This window comes from Trachemys scripta, chromosome 14 (genome assembly GCF_013100865.1).
Source record: "Trachemys scripta elegans isolate TJP31775 chromosome 14, CAS_Tse_1.0, whole genome shotgun sequence".
Lineage (NCBI taxonomy): Eukaryota > Metazoa > Chordata > Testudines > Emydidae > Trachemys > Trachemys scripta.
The window spans coordinates 35,343,784-35,366,139 of NC_048311.1; the positions used below are offsets into that span (position 1 = coordinate 35,343,784).

General features: G+C 44.3%; 1 protein-coding gene across 3 annotated transcripts in view; it reads right to left on the reverse strand.

Moving 5' to 3' along the window:
- The window catches only part of CSNK1D (casein kinase 1 delta), a 51,700-nt gene extending 32,925 nt beyond the window's left edge, over window positions 1–18,775 (reverse strand). For all 3 annotated transcript variants that reach the window (XM_034789381.1, XM_034789379.1, XM_034789380.1), the window contains exons 1-4: window positions 18,494–18,775; window positions 2,423–2,533; window positions 1,360–1,508; window positions 616–844 (exon numbers count right to left, since the gene is read on the reverse strand). In XM_034789381.1, coding sequence (XP_034645272.1) covers window positions 616–844; window positions 1,360–1,508; window positions 2,423–2,533; window positions 18,494–18,569 — 565 coding nt within the window. In that variant the 5' untranslated portion in view covers window positions 18,570–18,775. The remainder of the gene's footprint in view (window positions 1–615; window positions 845–1,359; window positions 1,509–2,422; window positions 2,534–18,493) is intronic.
- Window positions 18,776–22,356: the final 3,581 nt, after the last annotated feature.

Consider the following 22,356-nt stretch of genomic DNA (forward strand, 5'->3'; position numbering starts at 1 on the left):
TTCCAATAAATCTCTGTAACCCACCTTTATGCCAAAGGTGCTACGTGCACCCCCTGCTTCCCACCCGCCCCCATTATTGTTATTGCTTTTCTTTCTTACTGGGATTCAGGGTTTTAGTATCTTCAATTCTATTGGAATGATGGCCAGAAATGAGATAGAATCATTTAACGCCTTCCAACATAATACCCCTATCAACCAGTTATTTGATTTATAGACAATTGCAGAGGTGCCTGAATTTGTGGTTCATCTAAATAGGAGGCAAGAAATCTGTGTGCCTCTCCGCCCCCCACATTTGCACCCTTCAGTTTTCTAATTTCCCCCCAAAAAATCAACAGGGTTCTGCACATTGTTGCCTAAAATATTTGCTGAAATTCTGGAATGTATTGGATGCAGCATTCAAAAGTTATTGCATGACAAACAGACAGCATCAAGTTGAGTGTAAGCCTTGCAATCTCAGCCAATTAATAGTAATAGGCATTTTCTTTCAATGCATCAGCTACAAAAGAATATCTGCTTGCTAAAAGGATTTATCCAGATTGTGTATTTCATTAACTGAAGACTCAAAATGACAGATACATATTTCGCTAGACAGAAAGTTATCTTCCTCCAGCTCACCAATTCCAAGATGAGTGTTTATAGATGCATAACGGGCAGTTCCTGTTAAGTTTTTATTTTCACGATATGGAATGTGCTGGTGAGTTCGAGCATCCCGATACTTCTTGGCTAACCCAAAGTCTATGATGTAGACCAGATTGCCTTTCTTTCCCAGACCCATCAGGAAGTTATCAGGTTTTACATCTCGGTGGATGAAGTTCTTAGAGTGTATATATTCAATCCGACTAATCTAGATACAGAGAAGAAATTAATTCAAGAGACGTGCATGAATTTCTGTTACTAGAAACAGTCTTAAAAACAGACATTTTCTTAGCTGTTTTTCATTTAAAATCTCAGATTATTAAAAGAAATGTATTTTACAAACTTCATTTACTTTTCACTACATTGTTTTCGTATCTTTCTCAAGTTCCCTCACCTTAGTAAATTTCACATTTGTTTCTACTCCCCTTCACTTTCTGGATGTTTTGCACTAGCACAATGTAACAACGTCTAGGTAGTAAACAATTCAGAAGAATATTTAAATTCCAACAAAAACTGTTTTAATTTAAACATTCATCAAAATTATTGATTTAAAGTTTTGCATTTACAAAAATAAACCTAATTTTGAGTGTTACAACCTTTAAAAGAGATAGCAAACCCCACCCACCTCTGAATTCCTGACAAGGGATATAGCTCAGTAAACTCTCTTTGAAAACCTTATTATGATAAGTATATATCATCAAAAGCTTCTAAGCAATTTCCTACCATTTGGTCAGCAAGCAACAGGACTGTCTTCAGACTGAATTTCCTTGAACAAAAATTGAATAGATCTTCAAGGCTTGGTCCCAACAACTCCATCACCATTACATTATAGTCTCCTTCAGCTCCACACCATTTAATTGTGGGAATACCCACTAGAACAGAGAAAAATAGTTTATTCACAGTGCTTTTCATCTGAGTTTTATAGATCATGAACGTGGACCTTCAAGACCCTTAAGACAGATTTAAAAAACACATTCTTCTGTAAATTTTAAATATTCCCAATGAGGGCTATTGTATTTCCAGTGATGTGTAATATTTTACACCATGTAAAGGTGTTTTGAGAATATAAACCTAAGATTCTGCAGAAGGACTAACACAAAATTTATAGCAGGAGATATCTAAACTAGCATCCTCCTCTTTCAAAAAAGAACTGACACACATATTGTGCTTAGCATGTGATCCCATGCATTGGTGCTTTGTTGGATCAGGGCCTTAGACAACATTTCACACATTCATACAGTCCCTATAAGGGAGGTAAATAGCTCCATTATACAGCTAGACAGCCTGTGACAAGTAAGTGACTGAGGTAAAGTGACAGAGTGTGCTTGTCAGAATAAGCTTTAGAACTCAATTTTCTGATTTCCAGAACCATGATCATATCATAATAAAAACATTTATCTGTGCTTAGCGTTTGAAATGGATTTTATTTATTTGAAGCAGTTAATAATAAAAATAAGTTAACTATATGTTTAGGCCCCAAACCTCTGTTGGGATTGGCTAGCATAATCCTCTGTGCCTGGACAGCATCCCACTGAAGGTCAATAAGACATCAGTACTGATAACCACCTCTTTTAAACTTTTAAAAAACTGAACAGAGCAAAAGAGCTATATTTTAACATTTTTCTGAGTTGTGTTGACTAGATTAGCAAATGGTAGTCTTCGGGGCAAATCCTCGAACACAGAAAAACTGTGTTCCCCATTTCCAAAAGGGAACCTGAACACTAATGTATCTGATATCTATGAACACAGACAAAAATACTCTTATTAGACAGAAACTTAAGTTTACCTCCTCCCTGCATCATTTTGTAGATTTTACTCTCTATGTGGAGCTGAGGATGTTTGGTTTTCACACATTCCAATTTGATGGCAACCTCCTCACCGGCAGCAATGTCGGTTCCTAAGAAAAGAAAAGGACAATTGATATTGAAAAGCAAGAAAACCAAGATATTTATTGCTAAATGTGTTTCCTGTATGAAAATTGATAATTTCAATTAAACAAGATGCTGGACAAACTGTTCTATAATGATCATGTGACAGACTGACAATATCCTGAGTGAACCATATGGAATTAAAATAAACTTTACAGAATTAAGTTAAACCTTATTGAGTTAGGGTTAATATCTTTGGAGTACATTGTATTAAAATGCTATTGTACATGTATTATTGTGGCATTGTACGTACCTCTAATAGGGAGGAGGATGCTAATCTAGTTCCTCTATTATTAGTCCTTTGAAGCCACATCATGGAGAGGTACCCATATACTAGTTCAAACTGGATTCTCCATTAACCAACAGACAACTAAAGGGTTTTTGAACAAATAGGCTGGTTATAAACTGGCCCATGGCAGAGGGCTCCAGTCCTTAGGGAGGTTGGAAGGAGTTGGCCTACTGAGGCCCCAGGAGACTGGGTGCTTGTTCTGAGCTGAAGCTGTGATGAACTGGTAACCACAAAGAAACCCATGGGGTTGGGAGGCAGAGGTTGTTGAAGGACTGCTCCTTCCACAATCTACATTAGGGTGAACCTTGGTGAGCTAATTAACGTTCATATAGGTTCTTTTATTGTTTTTGTTTTCTCTATAATGCTTTTTACCTTAATAATAAAGTGGGTTTGAATAAGACGTGCTGTTTGGTACCTTATAACTTTAGCAACTGCACCTGTTAACTGTTTCTGAAGAGAAAGCAAGCAGGTGTTGGGCAACCTGTCTGTGCTGGGAAGTGAAGGTAGGAACTTCCCATTCTTGGTTCTGTATTACTACAGCTTCTAATACATATTAGCAGTGTCGTGTATAACTGAAATGATTTATCCAAATTATGTTTGATCAAAACAAGCTTTTTCTTTGTAAGGTTCATTATGGAAGTAACAATATCATTGAATCCCTTTACAAACCCAAGGTAAAACTTGGTTAGACCAATAGTGGATTAGATCTGCTCTTGAAAATAGCTAATTTATTCTAACAAGCTCTGGCAAATGTTTGGAACCCAATTAACTTCAAGTCAATGTAGATATTAATGTTCTCCATAGCATAGAAATCTTGGCATTTAGCCAGGAAAGCAATATGGTGGTGTGCCTCAGTTTCCCCTTTTTATACAGCACATTAGATCTGGAATCTTTTCTGCTGAGAAAAGTTCCAAGACTGGTTGCAGGCACTAGCTTTGAAATATCAGTATCACAAGGCCTTTTAACATAAAGTGTGTTCTTATATATCACTCTTAACATGTTCAAGGGTTTTTCCAAAAGATTAGGAACTGTACATTTTTATAGTTCTTGGTATCAGCAACACATTAGTTACAAGAGTTAACATCACATCTATTACGAGTGTATATTTACAAACATTTTTGTGATGCCATGCCTTTGGCTCAATACCACTGGGATTTTGGCATTTTAGGGTTAACCTGTGGCTTCCTCCCTGTTCCGGAGGGTCAAAATCTGAGCTCTCTTGTGTAACAGAATCCATTGGCTGGCTAGGTGTGTCCTCTTTGCTAACAGCTACAGGTAAGTCTCTCCCCCCTACCATCAGTCAAGTAATTTACAACAACACAGACACTAGCTTGTTTACTAGTTTTCAGATTTTTAACCTTTACTAATTCCAAGGCTGGACTCCATCTTAAAGAGATACCATCCATTTTCACTAGTATGTTAGACTCAAGGTTCTTTTGTCCTTCCATTACCAACCTCTGCTTCCACATGGAATCAGATGTTGAGTCCACTAAGACACTACAAGACATATCCAAAGTATCTAGAGATGGGAGTTTACTTGCCATCCACTGTATTCTCGAGAGATTAACTGCACTGCTGTCCTGCTCTGTAGATTCAGCTACCCAGTCTTCCCTCTGAACCTGAGACACAGACTGTTCATTTATAGAATCAACATGGAGACATTCCTGTTCCAACACCATTGTCTTCCCAACAAGTTGGTTATCATAGGGTTGTTCAAATTCCCTGACAATCTTCATTCCATTTAAAACATTCTCAAAGCTATCCACACTGTTAGTGGATAACACAGATAAACCACCTTAATGCTCTGCTTGTGCCCTAGTCATGATATCAACCTGATTAAACAGAGTTGTCATATCTTTACTCAGCAACACACTAGCAACAGGCAAAATAGACACACCAGAACTGCCTGGTCCCTGGGACTTTGTTATGACACTAACTGGGTGCGACCTAGTTACTATGTCATTCTCCCCAGGAGAGACAAACTTAGGAACATTTCCTTCCTGGGCTTCAGTTGAATCCAGAACCAGCTCTGGTACAACTGATAAATTTTCAACCACCATAGGCTGACAGGCTTCTTCTAATAAATAAATAAAAAAAACAATATATGGAGATATACCTATCTCATAGAACTGGAAGGGACCCTGAAAGGTCATTGAGTCCAGCCCCCTGCCTTCACTAGCAGGATCAAGTACTTATTTTTTGCCCCAGATCCCTAAGTAGCCCCCTCAAGGATTGAACTCACAACCCTGGGTTTAGCAGGCCAATGCTCAAACCACTGAGCTATCCCTCCCCCCAACAAAGAGCTAGAGACACACACTTTTGCAGCAGGCACACTGCTGTTCTTAACAAACAATTGGAGAGATCCTTTCCTTGTCCCAGCAACCATGGCTGATTTCACATATATACTTGGAAAGTGGGACAGCTTCCTTAACAGGCAAGTTGCCACTCCCAACAGCTAAACTGCTGTTCTCCACAGCTAGTGTCTCATTATACTGAGCTACTTTAAGCAAATAACTTTTACCTTGTTCAGGCTCACTTTCACAAGCTTTACTAGCCAACAATCCATCACCCACAAACCCAAGGCCAAGTCCCCATATGAATGGAAAGTCCTTCCTGATGACTGGATACTGAGGCTATATCTGTACTACAGCAGCTGCACCACTGTACTGCTTCTGGTGAAGATGCTCTAAACGGATGGAAGAGAGCTCTCCCTTTGTCTTAACTCCTGCCTCCGCCAGAGGCAGTAGCTATGTTGGTGGGAGAAGCTCCCCTGCTGGCATAGCGGTGTCCACACCAGCACTTAGGTTGGTGTAACTTACATTGCTCAGAGGTGTTGATTTATAGTGTAGACATAGCCTGAAAAATACATTTCTAGCCAACTGGCTGTCTAGGTGCAGCAATGAGTAAAGTAGGACCAAAACCATAGTTGAAAGGCAGATAACTCTACTAATGGGTGTAGTGTTTCAATTCAGCTTTGGAAGTACTCATCTAGAGTAGGGCATGACAAGCAGTCCCATTGGACTTGTGCTTGGAGTCCACCAAAAGTAATATACAATCCCATGGGCTGATTTTCTTTGTTCCCTGGACAGTCAAGTGTTCCCACACTGCACCATGAACAGTGGGCAAGATCAGCCACATTCTGGGAGGGCACTAGAAAGTCTGGAATATGAGTGGTTGGACTTGGGACCACATAACGCAGTGTAGACACTGGAGCCCAAGGCGGGGTCCCAGGGTTCAACAATTGCTAACCTGGGGTTACAAATTAGTGTAAACATTCAAGCCCTAAATTAACAAGTCTAGGGTCTGCTAACTTGAGTTCTACTAACTCCGGGCTTACACCACAGTGCAGACATACCCAAAGAAGCGTGTCTTGGACCTGGGGAGAAGTTATTCCTAGAAAGGAAATCTACTAAGTTAATTTTCAGTTCTCTGAGAGTATGTACTAAAAACCTGCAGCTGGACCACACCAGCTGACTCAGGCTTGTAGGGCTGGGCTAAAGGGCTGTTTAACTGCAGTGTAGATGTTTGGACTCAGGCTAGAGCCTAGGCTCTAAGACCCTGAGGGGTAGGAGGGTCCCAGAGCTCAGGGTACAGCCTGAGCCCAAAAATCTACACTGCAATTATACAGCCCCTTAGTCCTAGATCCGTGAGCCCGTCCACTGGCAAACCCCAGCCATGGGTGTCTAAATGCAGTGTAGACATACCATGAGTGCCCATAGGGGACTTACACTACAGGAAAATAGGTTGTAAAATAAGGTCAGCTCAGTTATATTCTGTGGTATTCATTATAAAATACATAGTCATAAACTCATCAATTTACATACTAAAAGTCAAATCTTCCACATCTGCTGAGGTCCCATTCTGCAAGAGCAGCCCAAAGAGATCTTAATCTACACCTAGAGCAGCTGATGATGGGGGAAGAAGTCAGTCACAGAAGGGAACAGGGTGTATTGATTTAAATCAAGACTATTTAAATAAATGATTTAAATCACCAAGTGGAAAGCCTCAGTTTAAATAATTGATTGTAATCAAGTTTTCCATACATCATTTATTTTCTAAAGAAAGGTGCATTCTTATTGGTTAATATAACCACTAAAACATGTTGATTTACAACTCAATCATGCCTTTAGACTATATTTGGTACATATTTTTGCTACCTAAGAAGGTCCACTATAACTATGTACATTTAAGCAATTTTATATTTTAATATTTTCTGATTCTTATTAATTGTATATTTTAGTATGCTAGAAAAACATAAATGATATATTGCTTATTTACTAGATAATTTTTTGCACATGATTTGTGTCAAGATGCATTAGGATAACAGGAATTTAAACAAGCAAAAGAGCACAAAGTTTGTTATTAAACAAAACAAGACCTTAATACAGTGACCTACTGTGCCATATTTACCTCAAAAGTTAGATTTTTTCCCACATATTCTTTATTTATATAGAAAAGATTTTGATAGAGGTTCCTGGATTCAGCTAATTTTTTTATTTAAATGATTTAAGAGATAAATTTAGGCCCTAACATATTTTATAATAAATTCAGATTTAATTTTAAACATATTATTTTAAAAAAGAAACAATAATTTAAACAAAATTAAAAAATCAATTTTTAATTTTTTTCAAAATAAGTATCAATTTTCATTCATGCTATAAAGGAAGTAATCAGGTGATACATTTTCTATTGTGGATCATGATCTTTCCCTCAACCTTAGGGTTACCATACGTCCGGATTTCCCCAGACATGTCCGGCTTTTGGGTCTTTAAATAGCGGTCCGAGGGGAATTTGTAAAAAGCTAAAAATGTCCGGGATTTCCCCCCGATGGCTATTTAAAGACCCAAAAGCAGCTGACAGGGCAGCCGCGCTGGCGGAAAGCGGTACCGGGAGCAGCATGGAGCGGCGGCGAGAGGTGGGTGCGGGCGGCCCGGCTCCCCCTGCCTGGGGCTCCTCTGCAGCACTGCCCACCGCGGGGCTGGGGCTCTCCCGGGGCTCTGCCCTGCACACGCCCAGCAACCCCAGGGCTGCTCCTGCCTCCCCGGGCTGGCCCCAGATCTCCTCCCCCGGGGGTTTGGGGTTCTGCTGCGGCTTGCGCCCCTCTGCCTCCTCCGCGGGGCAGGCAGCCCCAGGGGTTTGAGGCCGTGCCACCCCTTCCCCAGCTTCCCCCTCCAGCAGCCCCTGCACTGCCCTGCCGGGCCTGTTCAGCCCTCGGCATCACCGGGTCCTGCCCTGCCTCAAGCAACCCGCCCCTACCGTGGGGCAGCCCAGTCCTGGGGGACCCGCAGCAAAGCCCTGCCCGGAACTGGTGCAGGAGACGAGCGGGGCTCTCAGACCAGGCTCCGGCATCAGCCTGCAGCGGGTAGCGAAGCCACCCCCTTGCCGGCTCAGCTCAGCCAGGCCCCGCTCTTAAAGGGACACATACCCAGGCTCAGCCCGGCCCGGGGCACGTGGGGGTGTCACCTCACCGGCCACCTGGGGGGCCCGGCGAGGGGGGTGCTCAGCACCATATCTCCCCCCGCAACCCCCATAGTCAGCTTCTCTGCAGGCAAAGCTTGGACTATAGAAAGCATATGGGAGGAGACCCTGCGATCCAGGGCTTCAGGAGCTGCAGCTGAGGCAGTGAGGAACAGCCCAGAGCTGCCAGGGCCAGAGCCTCTTGGCCAGCCGCCGGAGGGAGCCACTCAGCCAGGGTGGGGGAGGTGGACTGGGCTGCGCCTCCTCATGCCCCCCCCCTCCCGCCACCGCAGCCCCAGCCCCAGCTTACCTGCCTGCCTCAGGCTTCCCACAACCATTTGATTCGCAGGAAGCAGGGGAGGGGGTGGAGCAGGGGGGCGGAGACTTTGTGGAAGGGGTGGAGTTGGGGCGGGGCCAGGGCCCCTTGGAGTGTCCTCTTTTTCCAGGACTGCAATATGGTAACCCTACTCAACTTGAGACATTTCAAATATAGCAAGCATGAGAGTAATTAACCACTGGAACCACATACCAAGGATTGTGGTGGATTCTCCATCACTGACCATTTTTAAATCAGCACTGGATGTTTGTCTAAAAGATATGCTCTATAAATTATTTTGGGGAAGTTCTATGGGCTGTTACACAAGAGGTCAAATTACATGATGACAATGGTCTCTTTTGGCCCTGGAATTTATTAATATGAATAAGTCTGTTACTTTGGATAAGTGTGTCACTGAGATCCACCCAGACGTGGCCTTCCTCCCTAAATACAACTAAAAGAACAAGGAGTACTTGTGACACCTTAGAAACTAACAAATTTATTTGGGCATAAGCTTTCGTGGGCTAAAACCCACTTCATCAGATGCATGCAGTGGAAAATACAGTAAGAAGATTTTAGATATATAGATATATAGATATATATACACACACACACACACACACACACACACACACACACAGAACATGAAAAAATTAGTGTTGCCATACCAACTTTAACAAGACTAATCAATTAAGGTGGGCTATTATCAGCAGGAGAAAAAAAATTTGTAGTGATAATCAGGATGGCCCATTTCAAACAGTTGACAAGAAGGTGTGAATAACAATACGAGACAAATTAGCATGGGGAAATAGTTTTTACCTTGTATAATGACCCATTCACTCCCAGTCTTTATTCAAGCCTAATTTGATGGTGTCCAGTTTGCAAATTAATTCCAGTTCTGCAGTTTCTCATTGGAGTCTGTGTTTGAAGTTTTTTTTGTTGGAGAACTGCAACTTTTAGGTCTGTAACTGAGTGACCAGGGAGGTTGAAATGTTCTCCGACTGGTTTTTGAATGTTATAATTCTTGACATCTGATTTGTGTCCATTTATTCTTTTGTGTAGAGACTGTCTGGTTTGGCCAATGTACATGGCAGAGGGGCATTGCTGGCATATGTGGGTGTGATACTGCACCCCATATTCGTCCTAGTAATATTATTAAAATATGGTTATGGCATAATTATGATGCATTTTGTACAAGATAAGTCATGTGAGGTGTCATTGGAAAAGTTATGATTTGCTGAATATGATTATCCTATTTATATGCATGCCTCGTCTTTGTATATGAAGTTATAAATGCTGACTACGTATCTGTACTTCAAATGTAATTACACCTGGGTTACACCCACTAGACAAGATGCTTTCAGTCTAGATAGCTGGTTTGGATGGGCCTATTCAGGGCAATGAGCCATTAGGGAAAACAATAGGCCTTAGGAGAAGCTTATCTCCCACTTGGTGAGCCTTCCTGAGAAGGCTACAGACAGCCTGTAAGTAATGGCTGCTATGCCTTCAAGGATATATGACCAGACCACATGATTCTGGACACCATCTTGGGATAGCAGTATTTTTCCCACAAACAGGTCTGAGAACCAGGTTTTGAAACAAAGGGTTCCCGCCATATGCTAAAGCTATACAAGACAGGGAATGCCATCACCCGTGGTTCTTCACTCCTCACACAAGAAGACTCCTGGAAACACCTGCAGAACGAAGACTGAACTGGGGGAAGTGCTGGACCCAAGCTAAAGGGATTTCTAGCCTGTGTATGAAATACCTGGGGATTTCAAGATGCAAAGCAAGTGTAGCTCTGCCTTAAGAATCTACAAGTCTGCCTGTACCATCAGTTAGGGTCAGAATCTGCTATTCATATCCAATTTATTTAGTATATTAAGCTTAGTTTTAGTTTTTTGTTTGCTAGGTAATCTGCTTTATCTGTTTGCTATCACTTAAAATCTATCTTTTGTAGTTAATAAACTTGTTTTTGTTTTAATATAAACCAATGAGCTTTGACTGGAGTGATGGGGGGAAATCTCTGCTTGGTGTGCATTGTGCTCTTCACATTGAGGGAGAGGTGGAATGGGTATTTAACCCATATACTGGCCAGATTTGACCAGGGCAAGATGGTACTACTCTGGAGTACTAGGCTGAGAATCTGGTGGTCAGAGAGCCTGTGTGTAACTGCATGTAACTGTGTATCCCTACCTGTGTGAATGCTGGTGAAAGTGCAGGCTGGAGGGCTTTGCAGCTTGTCACAGCTGTAAAGTATGAGAGAGCACTCAGGCTTGTGTGTCAGAGTGCTCAGTGGTACCCAAGTTCCAGGTGACACCCTGGGGGGAACCTGTCACAGAGGGTTCCTTAAGATTGACAGATTTTATCAACTTTTCTCCAAAGCCATGGTTTGATCATTGCCCAAATGGACTCAATCACTCAACATTTACCTCAGCATGGCAATCACTAACTCTTTAAGGAAGAAATACTGAAAACAGTATTCAAAAAAAGATTTTGGCTCCGCAGATTGGCATTTGAGCATTAGGCTCATACCTAACGGATTATGCTGCACAGATGCAGACAGATTTCCCAAGAGAACTGTGAGCCAGCCATGATTCTGGACCTGAATAGCTTAAGGGACATCTTACAGTCACTGAAATTGAGCAACATTCTGGCACTATGAATAGGGCTCCATGTTTGTCAAAGAAGTCACGGACTCCATGACTTCTGCAGTGGCCAGTGTGGCTGGCCCTGGGGACCGCCTGAGCAGCAGCCCCGGATGCAACGGGTGTAGCCGCTGCTCTGCGACTCCCAGCAGCAGTCCCGGGCACCCAGAGCAGCAGCCGGCCCTCTGGGGCTCCCCTGCCCCGGCGGCGGCCAGAGCAGTGGCTGGTCCCCCAGGGATCCCTTCACCCGGCAGCCTGTGCCATGGGCTCCGCCCGCCCTGGCAGCACCCTCCCCTAAGATTCAATCAGGGATATTTATGGTATAAGTCATGGACAGGTCATGGGTAGTGATTTTTTGAGTCTTGCCTGTGACCTGTCCAAGACTTTTACTAAAAATACCCATGATTAAAGTGTAGCCTTACCTAGGAGTTCAAATCTGATCCTTTGAAGAAATCTGAAAGTACAAAAAAGTTGTCATGTTCCTACAATTTGGCTCTGAGGATTTTTGTTTTGGAAAAATGTAATCAGAGTACAGCATAAAATTCAGAAGGTGCTAAAACTATTTTTGAAAAGAAAATAAATTACACAAATGAACGCCTGCTGGCAAGGAGGGGAAATTAGGGAATGGAGGCGTGGGGAGGGGTTTGGGACTATAGTGAGTGGAGGGAGATAAATGAAAATGAGTGGTAGGGGAAGGAGTCGGGTCAGGGGGAGTGAGAGGGGACAGACACTAGAAGGGGTTTCATGGAAGTGGGTGGAAGGGATCACAAGTAGAGGACACCTGTTAGCCCGACGTTCTTCCTTCCTCTGGGTGTGCTGTCACTCTGGAGTTGTCTGAACCCCTTTCCCTGTTCCCCATATGAGCTAGGATCTAGAGGTCCCTGTCATTCAGAGAAGGGCAGAGCCCTTCTCTCTGGCCCCCATGTGAGCTGGCATCTGGGAAAGCCCTGCTCCTTTGGAGGAGGTCTAAGTCCCTCTCCCTGACCCTATATGAACCAGGATCATCCCTCTGAAGTAGTCTGAGATCCTCTTCTTACACCTCAGGTGAGCCTGAATCTGGGGGTGCCCTACCGCTTAGGGTGAGGGATGAGAAGAGGTATGCTGGGAGCATGCACGAAGCATACAGTGCCAAGACCTGAGTAAGGAGCTAAGAACATGCATGCTTGATGCATATAATTGGTTTTAAAGAAATAGCACTGGGTGTGGGGGAGAGGTGGGGAATGAGAGCACTCAGAGTTTTGAAAATGCTAACGAAAATTAGTTCTGAGAACCATAAAACCCACACTAGGCTGCAATTAATGAATTTTTTATTAATGTAATAAAAGGGATCAACTGCAACTTTGAGTTTTAATTGCCTAATTTTCCCTGGTAAGGTAGCCTTCTTTGTCAAGTAAGCAGGTTTTCAGCCAACACAAAGGTTTATATTGACTGGGCAACATTTCACAGCACTCCTTAAGAAAGCAGAAGTTGTCTGAAGCGTAATCTGGCTAATATTGAGGTGGATGCTGGCAAACAGAGGAAAGCAACTAGGAGGTATGGAGAAAATTATTTCTCTGTCTCTAATAGAGGGTATATGCCTGCCATTTGTGACTCATTTGCAATCTGGGTGTGCTTCGGTACCGTTCACTGCTGTTAGACAATCATATAGTAGCAATGTCCAGGAGATAGTGAGTGTTTCTTTCGGATTCAAACCTTGCTATTGTGATCTTGGCTTTTGTCATCTCGAGCCTGGATTACTGCAGTGCGCTTTAGACAGGGCTGTACAATCCAAAATCTTAAGGGGCCTGCTTATTAAGTGGTTCTTCTGTGGCAGCACATGAGTGCAGATCATGAAACAGAGGTCTATCTGCTTATTAAATTATTAAGGAGTTAATTTTCACCTACAGCATTCCATATATCTTGGGTCCTTCCTACTAGAACAGTGGTTCTCAACCTATTTACCATTGCGGGCCGCCAGTTGAGAACCACTGCGCCAGACAATGCTGGCCTGCCGAACCCTGCACTGCCAGCCTGCCCCTTCCCCTCGGGGGCAGATCTGCACCACGCTCCACACCGACCCCCGACAGGTGCTGCCCCACCCCAACTCTCTATAGCCAGCACTCCTCTGCCCAAAGACCTCCCCCACAGATCTCTATGCCCAGTGCCCCCACAACTAAAAGCCTCCCACAGACCCCTATGCCCAGCAGCCCCTGCCCAAAGACCCTTCCACAGAGTGGGTGCGCAGGGCCAGCAGCCAGGACCCCAGAACCAGCAGCCGGGACCCCGGGTGCAGGGAGTCAGGAGTAGAGCCCCAAGTAAAGCCTGGGGGTGCTGGAGCATCCCCCACACACCTAGTTCCCAGGCCTATGCTGCCCAGCACCTCGCCACAAACCCCTCACTGCCTAGAGCCCCCCCAGAGACCCACATCCCCGCACCCTGATCCCCTGCTGAACTCACTGGGCCTGCTGTCCTCTCCCCCTCAGCTGGCCCTGCCCCTGCCAGACCAGAGCAGCAATTTTTGTATTTTTTTTTTTTAGTACACAGCTGGAGAGACTAGAAAGACTCTCTCCCACCCTGTACCATACCACCACAGCTGCAATCAGTAAAAGCATTCCATATGGAGATCACTCAGTCTGAAAGAGGACTGGTGGTGAAGCATTCTCTATCAGGGATCATCACCTCTAGAAATAGCCTTCTTTCTTACCCTAGTCAGAAACAGTCCTGGTCTGCTAACCTTCAGGGCATGCTGCAAGGCACATATTTCCATCAGCTGCTGCAGAGGATAGGATTTGATGGGGATGAGATCCACATGGAGACAGTGTTTTGTAGGGGATCAAGTTCTGCTGGATATGTAAAGAGCACCTAAGAGCCTTGGATAGGCACTCTTTTGTATAAACCCAAATAAACAAACTATTACCTTAAAGACAGACAATAAATGAGACATTTAAAAAAAAAAATCAACTTCAGTTTTTGAAAGAGTGAAAAGGGAGTGTTACATTACAAGGCCTTTTTTTACTTAATAAAAAACAAGGGCAGGTGATGTTTTTAACCCATACAATTTTGCATTCCTAGTTCCCTGTTTCCTCATTTTAAGTCTAGATAATTTTCAATGTTCATATCATTAGTGAAAACATTTGGTTTTATTCTGTTCTATTTAGATGTAAGAATTAAATCATACAGGGTTATACTCTAGAGCAGTGTTTCCCAAGTGGTGAGTTGCAACTGCTGAGAGTGATCAGGGTAGGCAAGGCATTTTATTACAATTCTAAATAAAAGAAAAGAAAGTTTCCAGAATAACTTTGGGATGGCCTTCATGGTTTGTGGTCAAATGTAGCAGTAGTATAGATTTTTAAATTTTATTTTTAATAGTAAACATAATGAGGTTGTGAAAATCTGATTTAGAATAAGGAGTTATCAAACTGACAGTAAACACCATGCGCAAGTCTGAAACACAGTGGGCCAAGTTTTGTAAAAACGTATACTGGTTTGACTCCAAAGACTATGGCCTAGTGTATTAAACTTTAGAACAGCTACCTATTTTAAATGTGTTATTCTTCTCTATCTGTATATTATACATTCTTGGGACTATTTAAAATACCATGTGAGAATCCATGCTACTTTTTTTCCTTTTTCTCTCAAGGGGGCAATTTCAAAAGATTTAGGTATATTAAACCCCTAGTTTGTTCTTTTTAAATTCGCACTTCAAACTGTTTTATTTCAGACAGTGCTTTGGATTTTGAAATTCTGTCTGCAAGTCCTACACAGCCAGCTTGGTGTGATTCTAAACACCTACAACTTGAGGGATGAGGCAGAGAATCTGAAAGCACAAAGTGACTGAGGAAGAACTGTGGACTCCTTTCTGAAAAGTGTCATTTGAGAGGGCCCTAACCTCCCAGCACATCCTATATTTGTAGTGAAGGAGGAGGATAAGGCAGGGAAAGAAACCAAAATCCTAAATCTAAAATTCGGGTGGAATTTTAAAAATCTACTGAGTGAATATTAAGTCATTACTGGTTAGGCAGTGAACTAGTTTCAAAATGATTTTAAACTTGTTTTGACTAAGTTATGCCCTATTCATACTGGCTTCACAATTGTGAGAAGAAACTAGTTTTAAAAATTGTTTTCCCAACATGGAGGAAAAACAGTATAGACTCAGCTCATATTTGTTTCTATTTCAACATTTAGACAAACAATACCTGTTCTAGGCTCTAGACACCCTACCAAGTAGCTGAATGCACAAACATAATAAAACTAAGAATTGTTATTCACAAAAACCTCCTGGGGGTGGGGTGGGGGGAACAGATTCTCTACCCCCACTTCAAAAAAAGTCCACATAATTAACCATATCCCTTCAAACTGAAACTCTCCCCAGATGTCTGCCAAAACATCATGCCTAACCCTAACCCCAAAGTAGTTGGTTATTCTGAACCAAAAGGGGGCACTCTCATGCAGTATGTTCTGCAAACAACTCTCTCTCTTAGGGACTGTCTAGGCTAGGAAATACAGGACTAAGGCCTTGGCTATACTTGTGATTTACAGTGCAATAAAGGAACCCGGGCGCCCTAGCTCACTCCCCGTCCACACTGGCAAGGCACATAGAGCGCTCTGACTCCGCAGCTACAACGCTGCTGGTACTCAACCTTGGCGAGTGGAATAACGTTTGCTCTGCCCCCACTGGAGCACAGCAGCGCAAGTGTGAACGAGGTGTTGCATTACTGCACTGTGATCAGCCTCCGGAAACGTCCCATAATCCATCCCCTTAAGTCAAGTGGCCACTCTTGTCATTGTTGTGAAATCGGCTGCAGGAAGGCGGAAATGCCCATTCAAAGCTCCGTGAGTGAGAGAGAGGCGGGGGAGGTTGGTTCTGACACACCCCAAAAACCCACTCTCTCGCTCCCCACATACACACTCCCTGTCACACTCCATGCCCCTCCCCATTCGAAAAGCACATTGCAGTCACTTGCATGCCAGGATAGCTGCCCATAATGCATCGCTCCCAATGCCACTGCAAGTGCCACAAATGTGGCCATGCCAGTGCGCTTGAAGCTGTCAGTGTGGACAGACTGTAGCGCTTTCCCTACTGTGCTCTACAAAGGTGGGTTTAACTCACAGCACTCTACATCTGCAAGTGTAGCCATGCCCTAATACTTCACTTGTGCAGCTCCACCAGCAGAAGCTCTAGTGTAGATAGGGATGACAAGCACTGGCTTGCTCTCTTGCCTCCGCCATCACCCCCCAGAGATGGAACTGCAACAGTGGATAATTACAGGTCTGAATATACTATGGGAACTCCAATTCAAATGCCTCTACTGATCTTAGCTATGGCAGAATTGCATGGTGAGAGGCACAGGCTACACTTACCAGGGAATCAATGCATCGGTGGTTGATTTAGCAGGTCTTTACAGACCCGCTCAAATGACCGCAGATCGCTCTCCGGGGGAGTTGATGGCAGAGCATCTCCGGTCGACATTGTGTAGTGTGGACCCCACAGTAAGTAGATCTGAGCTACATCTATTTGAATTATGCTATTCACGTAACTCAAATTACGTAGCTTAGATTGAATTTCACCTGTAGTGTAGACAAGGCCTTAGGCAGGCAGGCCTCAAACTAACTAGCATCTTAAACTCCACCCAGAAACCCATAGGTAGCCAGTGCAGATTCTGGAGTACTGGTATTACATGTGCGTAGCAACATATACCACCTTCTTCAGCCTTCTAAATGAATACATTAATAGAGACTGAGAATCCTGATCTCCGTCTATATACACTGCAGACCTTCAGCTAGAAACATGGAGACTTCATTACGCATGTGTTCTGTTCAAGGATAATCAATATTCAGTGCCTGTGAACAAGTGATTTTAGTTTAGAAGTTATTTCTGAGGAACAGCTGTCCATTGCAATAAGAAATATTGTAGTGTAGAAAGGTACATTAATTTATTTGTATACAGATGCAGCTGATACACACACACAAATCAGTGATATTCTTTTTAATTTAGGTGGCTACAATTTTTCAGCAGCGGTTGCAGGAAAGTATGTTTTAATGGCTCATCTTTACTCCAATTTTTGAAAGCAAACACCTGTGCTAACATGCTACATATTGATTTTTTTCAAATTCTATATGTAGCATGTTAGCACAGGTGTCTGCTTATAAAAATTGGAATAGCCTTCCAAAGATAAAAATCCAGAGACCTTTTTTTTAGAACACATTACAAATGTGTTTTAAAAGATGCAATTTCTCAAGTCTGCTTATGATTTAAATTATTAATAGAATCCAGAGGCCCCAGTCAGAACTGGGTGCTGTGTAAACATAGAGGAAGAGACAATCCCTGCCCTGAAGAACTTACACTTATGACAAGACTGGGTAAGTGAGATACACAAGGCAAGAAAAGTCACATAGGCCCACTATATTATACTGGTTTAAAAAGGGTTTGCTTTTTTTGGCCCATACCTAATTATCATTAAAAAGCAACAGAGAGTCCTGTGGCACCTTTAAGACTAACAGATGCACTGGAGCATAAGCTTTCGTGGGTGAATACCCACTTCGTCAGACGCATGCGTATTCACCCACGAAAGCTTATGCTCCAATACATATGTTAGTCTTAAAGGTGCCACAGGACTCTGTTGCTTTTTACAGATCCAGACTAACACCGCTATCCCTCTGATAATTATCATTAGTTGGCCAATTTCTTATAGGCCAATCAGAAAAGTAAACAAAGTCACAGCAGTTTCATCAACTCTATAGCAATTATAATGATATCTAGCATCAATGTTCATGGTTCATTTTCAAGTCACTTTACACAGTCGTCAAAGGGTGAGTCAGTATCCTTATCCGTTTTACAGATGGGAAGAGAGTGGAGCAGGGTGTGAAAACAGCTTGCCCAATGTCACAAAGGGAGTAAATCAGCAAAAAATGTGTATAGAATCCAGGAGATCTGGCTGTCAGCCCTGCCTAAATTAGAGCATAATGCTTCAATGCGAATTTAGTCTCTCCTCCGTACGTGACAACAAGAAGTTTCCTGAGATTTGGGGGCATTTCTTTGGCAGCAGAACAGCTCGGGCGACACCGGAGGATGAACTGACTCCCACCCCACCCGCCTGCTCCCTACCCCGGCCCGGGCGAACACAGTGAGAGACTTCCGAGAGCCCCCACCCCTCGCGATAGGCTCGTGAGCCCCAAGGCAGCTGCTGAAACACCGCAGAGACAGAACGCTGCAGGACAAGGCTCCGCGCCCACGCCTTACCTAGGTAAATATCCCCGAAAGAGCCGCTCCCGATCTTCCGGCCCAGCCGGTATCGGTTCCCGACTCTCAGCTCCATGGCAGCGGCCCAGTTCGGCTGCTCTGCCCGCCCAAGTCGGCTTCACGGATGCCAGTTCAGAGCCCGACAACTCCTGTGACCATCGCAGCCCCCGGTCCCGCCGCTCGAAACCAGTGAGGCGAGCGGGCGGCGCCGCTCCGGGTCGGATGGACGCGGATTCCCCAGGGTCCCGGATCGCCTCAGCGTCTCCGGGCCCGAGCCGCCATACTGTGTGACCTCACTTCCCTAGTAACGGGAGAGGGGCGGGGCTCACTTGGTTGAAGGGCGGGGCCTGAGGTGGTTTCTTGGAGGGAGCGTGCTACCATGGAACGTGGGTCTCTAGTGTTGGAGGCCGTGGAGTGACCCGGAATCAGCCCCCACATCGGAGCCCGGACCGCAGCCCCGTCCAGGTTTGCGGCCCCAAACCCCGGCCTCAGGGCTAACGTAAAGGCAGGGCCGGCTTTAGGAAGTGCGGGGCCCAATTCGAACATTTTCGGCGGGACCCCGGCAGGGATGACTAACATAAACAAAACAAAACAAAAAAACCTGTAAAAAAAAGCCCTTTCATTTCTTCCATGTATTATTCACTTTCCATAACTATATAAATAATACAATGATATATTATGTACATTGCATCATATATGCTGTTGATCAGTTATTAATGAGCTCCGTTTCACATGCGCGGGTCCCCGCCATTCCCGGGGGAAGGGGTGCACATGTCTGGGTCCCAGCTGTTCCCTGCCCACCTCATTGAAGCAGGTGTGCAGGGTTACTGCCCTGGGAACTGCAGGGCACCAGTGGACATGGGGCTGGCTGGAGGCAGGGCAGAGGCTGACTGGAGGTAGGGTCTGGCTGCAGGCAGGGCAAGGAGTGCGGGGCTGGCTGGAGACAGGGATGTGTGGGGTAGGCTGGCTGGCTTCAGGCAGGGCCACAGGGGGGTGCGGCATGGGTTGTCAGGGCTGGAGACAGAGGAGTGCGGGACTGGCTGGCTTCAGGCAGGGGTGTGTGGCAGGGGTTGGCTGGAAACAGGGCAGGGGGTGCAGGGCTGGTGCGGGCAGGAGTGTGTGTGGGGCTGGCTGGCTTCGGGCAGGGCCGCAGGGGGGTGCGGCAGGGGTTGGCTGGAGACAGGGCAGGGGGTGCGGGGTTGGCTGCAGGCAGGGCGGGGGGGCGGGGCTGGTGCGGGCAGGACAGGGGGTACAGGGCTGGTGCGGACAGGATAGGGGGTGCAGGGCTAGTGTGGGCAGGGGGTGCAGCAGGGCTGGCTGCGGCCAGGGCAGGGGGTGCGGGGCTGCATAGAGGAAGCGCTAGCCTGGCTACAGAAACTAAAAACCACGTGGACCCTCGGTGCCAGTCAAAGGCCCCTAGGCTCTAGATCTCTCAGACCTGCCCCCATTCAGGCTTCTACAGAAGCACCCTTCATCCCCTCCTGCTCTGCACACAACCTTCATCTAAAAGGATAGAATTCTCCAGAAATGCTACACACAAAATTTTGCAAACATACTGCGTGCTACACAGAAACTCCATCAATGTCTACCAGACAGAACTAGGATGATTTTTGTGCGTAGCAACATCCCAAAAAGATGAGGAAAAAATGGCAGCAGGTATAAATTGCTACCAGATGTGGCATGTACTAAAGTGCAAGTAGAACTGGAAAAAGTACAGAGACAGTAACTAAAATGATTGGGGTATGGAACAGCTTCCTTATGAGGATTGATTAAAAAGACTGGGACTGTTTAGCTTGGAAATGAGACTGAGGGGGCATATGATAGCGGTTTATAAAATCATGCATGGTTGGGAGAAAATGAATAAGGAAGTGTTATTTACTCCTTCACACAACACATGAACTTGGGGTCACCCAATTAAAATGCTTTACAAACATTGTTTTCAGTCCTATGAAAACTTAAGCTTTAAAAAAATAATGCTATTGATTCCAGACTCATTTGGAGGTACATTTTATTTATATAATCAGCTCAAAGATAGGTGCCTTCAGGAATGAATGATACAAGAATGGAGTTTCCTTTCCTTTAGATATCTAAGTCCATACATAATATTTTCCTATAACCTTAAGTAATGCATGTGGGAAATATTATGCAGGTCAACACTCTGGGTTATGGTTTGCATGCTGTTTGATTTCAGTGGGGCCGTGGTTTCACGCCTACCGATGAGCATCTTGGTGTGTAGGGCTTGTGCCCTCTTGGGCTAGGTGGGGTGTCACAGTGAAAGTCTGAATTTGCAGCAAATGGCACCATGCTAGTACATGTTAACCAAAATACGCAACCGACAAGACTAGTTGCATTCCCAAAACTGAGTGAAATCCAAAAAATAAACACCATGTAAATGACAAAAAACAATGTTTCCAAGTTTATAGTTTTAATAATCTAGAAATACTTCCAGAGTGGATTGATTTAAATCAAAGTGATTTAAATTAGCAATCAGGAAAATGTGTTAGATAATAGATTTTAATCATGTTTTGCATTTGTACTTTTTAGTTATTTTCCTACAGAAAGTTTGTCTCGTTGCTAACCATTATAACACATTGATTTGCAACTATATATGGAGTTTTTACACTAAACTTGGTATTTCTTTTTGCTAACCAGGAGGTTACACTGTAGCTGTACACATTTATTTAAGCAGTTACATAACTTAATTTATATTTATTCAGATTCTTAATTTTTACATTTTTCTTATAAAATGATGAATGATACATTTCTTATTTATTACATGATTAATTTTTTACTTGTCATTTGTGTAAAGCTCTATTTGGATGGAAATTCAAATGCAATTTAAAATGCACAAAAACAGCATTTAAAATGTATTATTAAATAAAACTACCTTAAAAGTACTGGATACATAATTATCAAAACATGTTTGGATTTTAAAACTAATTGATTTATTACATTATTAAATAAAGGAGATAATGGAAAGGCTGGCCAATTCAGGCAATCAGAACAGCAGAGCAGACCAATTTGTGAACATCCCTATGCAGATGTGTCCCTTGTATGTAAACACCTGAATAAAGATAGTGAGTATTTAAGGATGGGGGTGTATTCGGTGTGTGTGTGGAAGCTTAGGGTTAGGGTTGGGTTTAGCGTTAGGGTTTAGGGTTAAGGGTAGGGGTTAGGGTCAGGGTGAGTGTGAGAGTCGGGTCAGGTAGGGTTAGGGTAAGGCTTTAGGGTTCGGGTTAGGGTTAGGGTAGAGTTAGAGTAAGGTTAGGGGTAGGGGTTAGGTTAGGGTTAGGGTTAGGGGGTTAGGGTTAGGGTTAGGGTTAGGGTAGGGTTGGGTTAGGTTTAGGGTTAGGCTAGGTTAGGGGGTAGGGTCAAGCTCAGGGTTAGGGTTAAGGTTGGGTTAGGGGTTAGGGTTAGGGGGTCAGGGGAGGGTGAGGGGTTAGGGATGGGAGGGTGAGGGTGAGGTTAGGGTTTAGGGTTAGGGGCAGGGTTTAGGGTTGGGGTAGGGTTACGTTAGGGGATAGGTTGGGGTACGGTGAGGGTCAGGGGTTAGGGTTTAGGATTAGGGTTTAGGGTTACGGTGAGGGGTTCGGTTAAGGTTAGGGTTCAGGGTCGGGTGGGGTTAGGGTTTAGGGGTGAGGGTGCGAGTTAGGGTTAGGGGTCAGGGTCAGGGTTTAGGGCAAGGGTGGGGGTGAGGGTATAGGATCGGGAGTCAGGGTCAGGGTTTAGGGTGAGGATAGGGTTAGGGTTGGGGTTAGGGTTCAGGGGTTAGGGTTGGGTTAGGGTTAGGGCAAAGGTTGGGTTAGGGGTAGGGTTGGGGTTTAGGGGTAGGGTTAGGGCTAGGGTCAGGTTAGGGTTAGGGT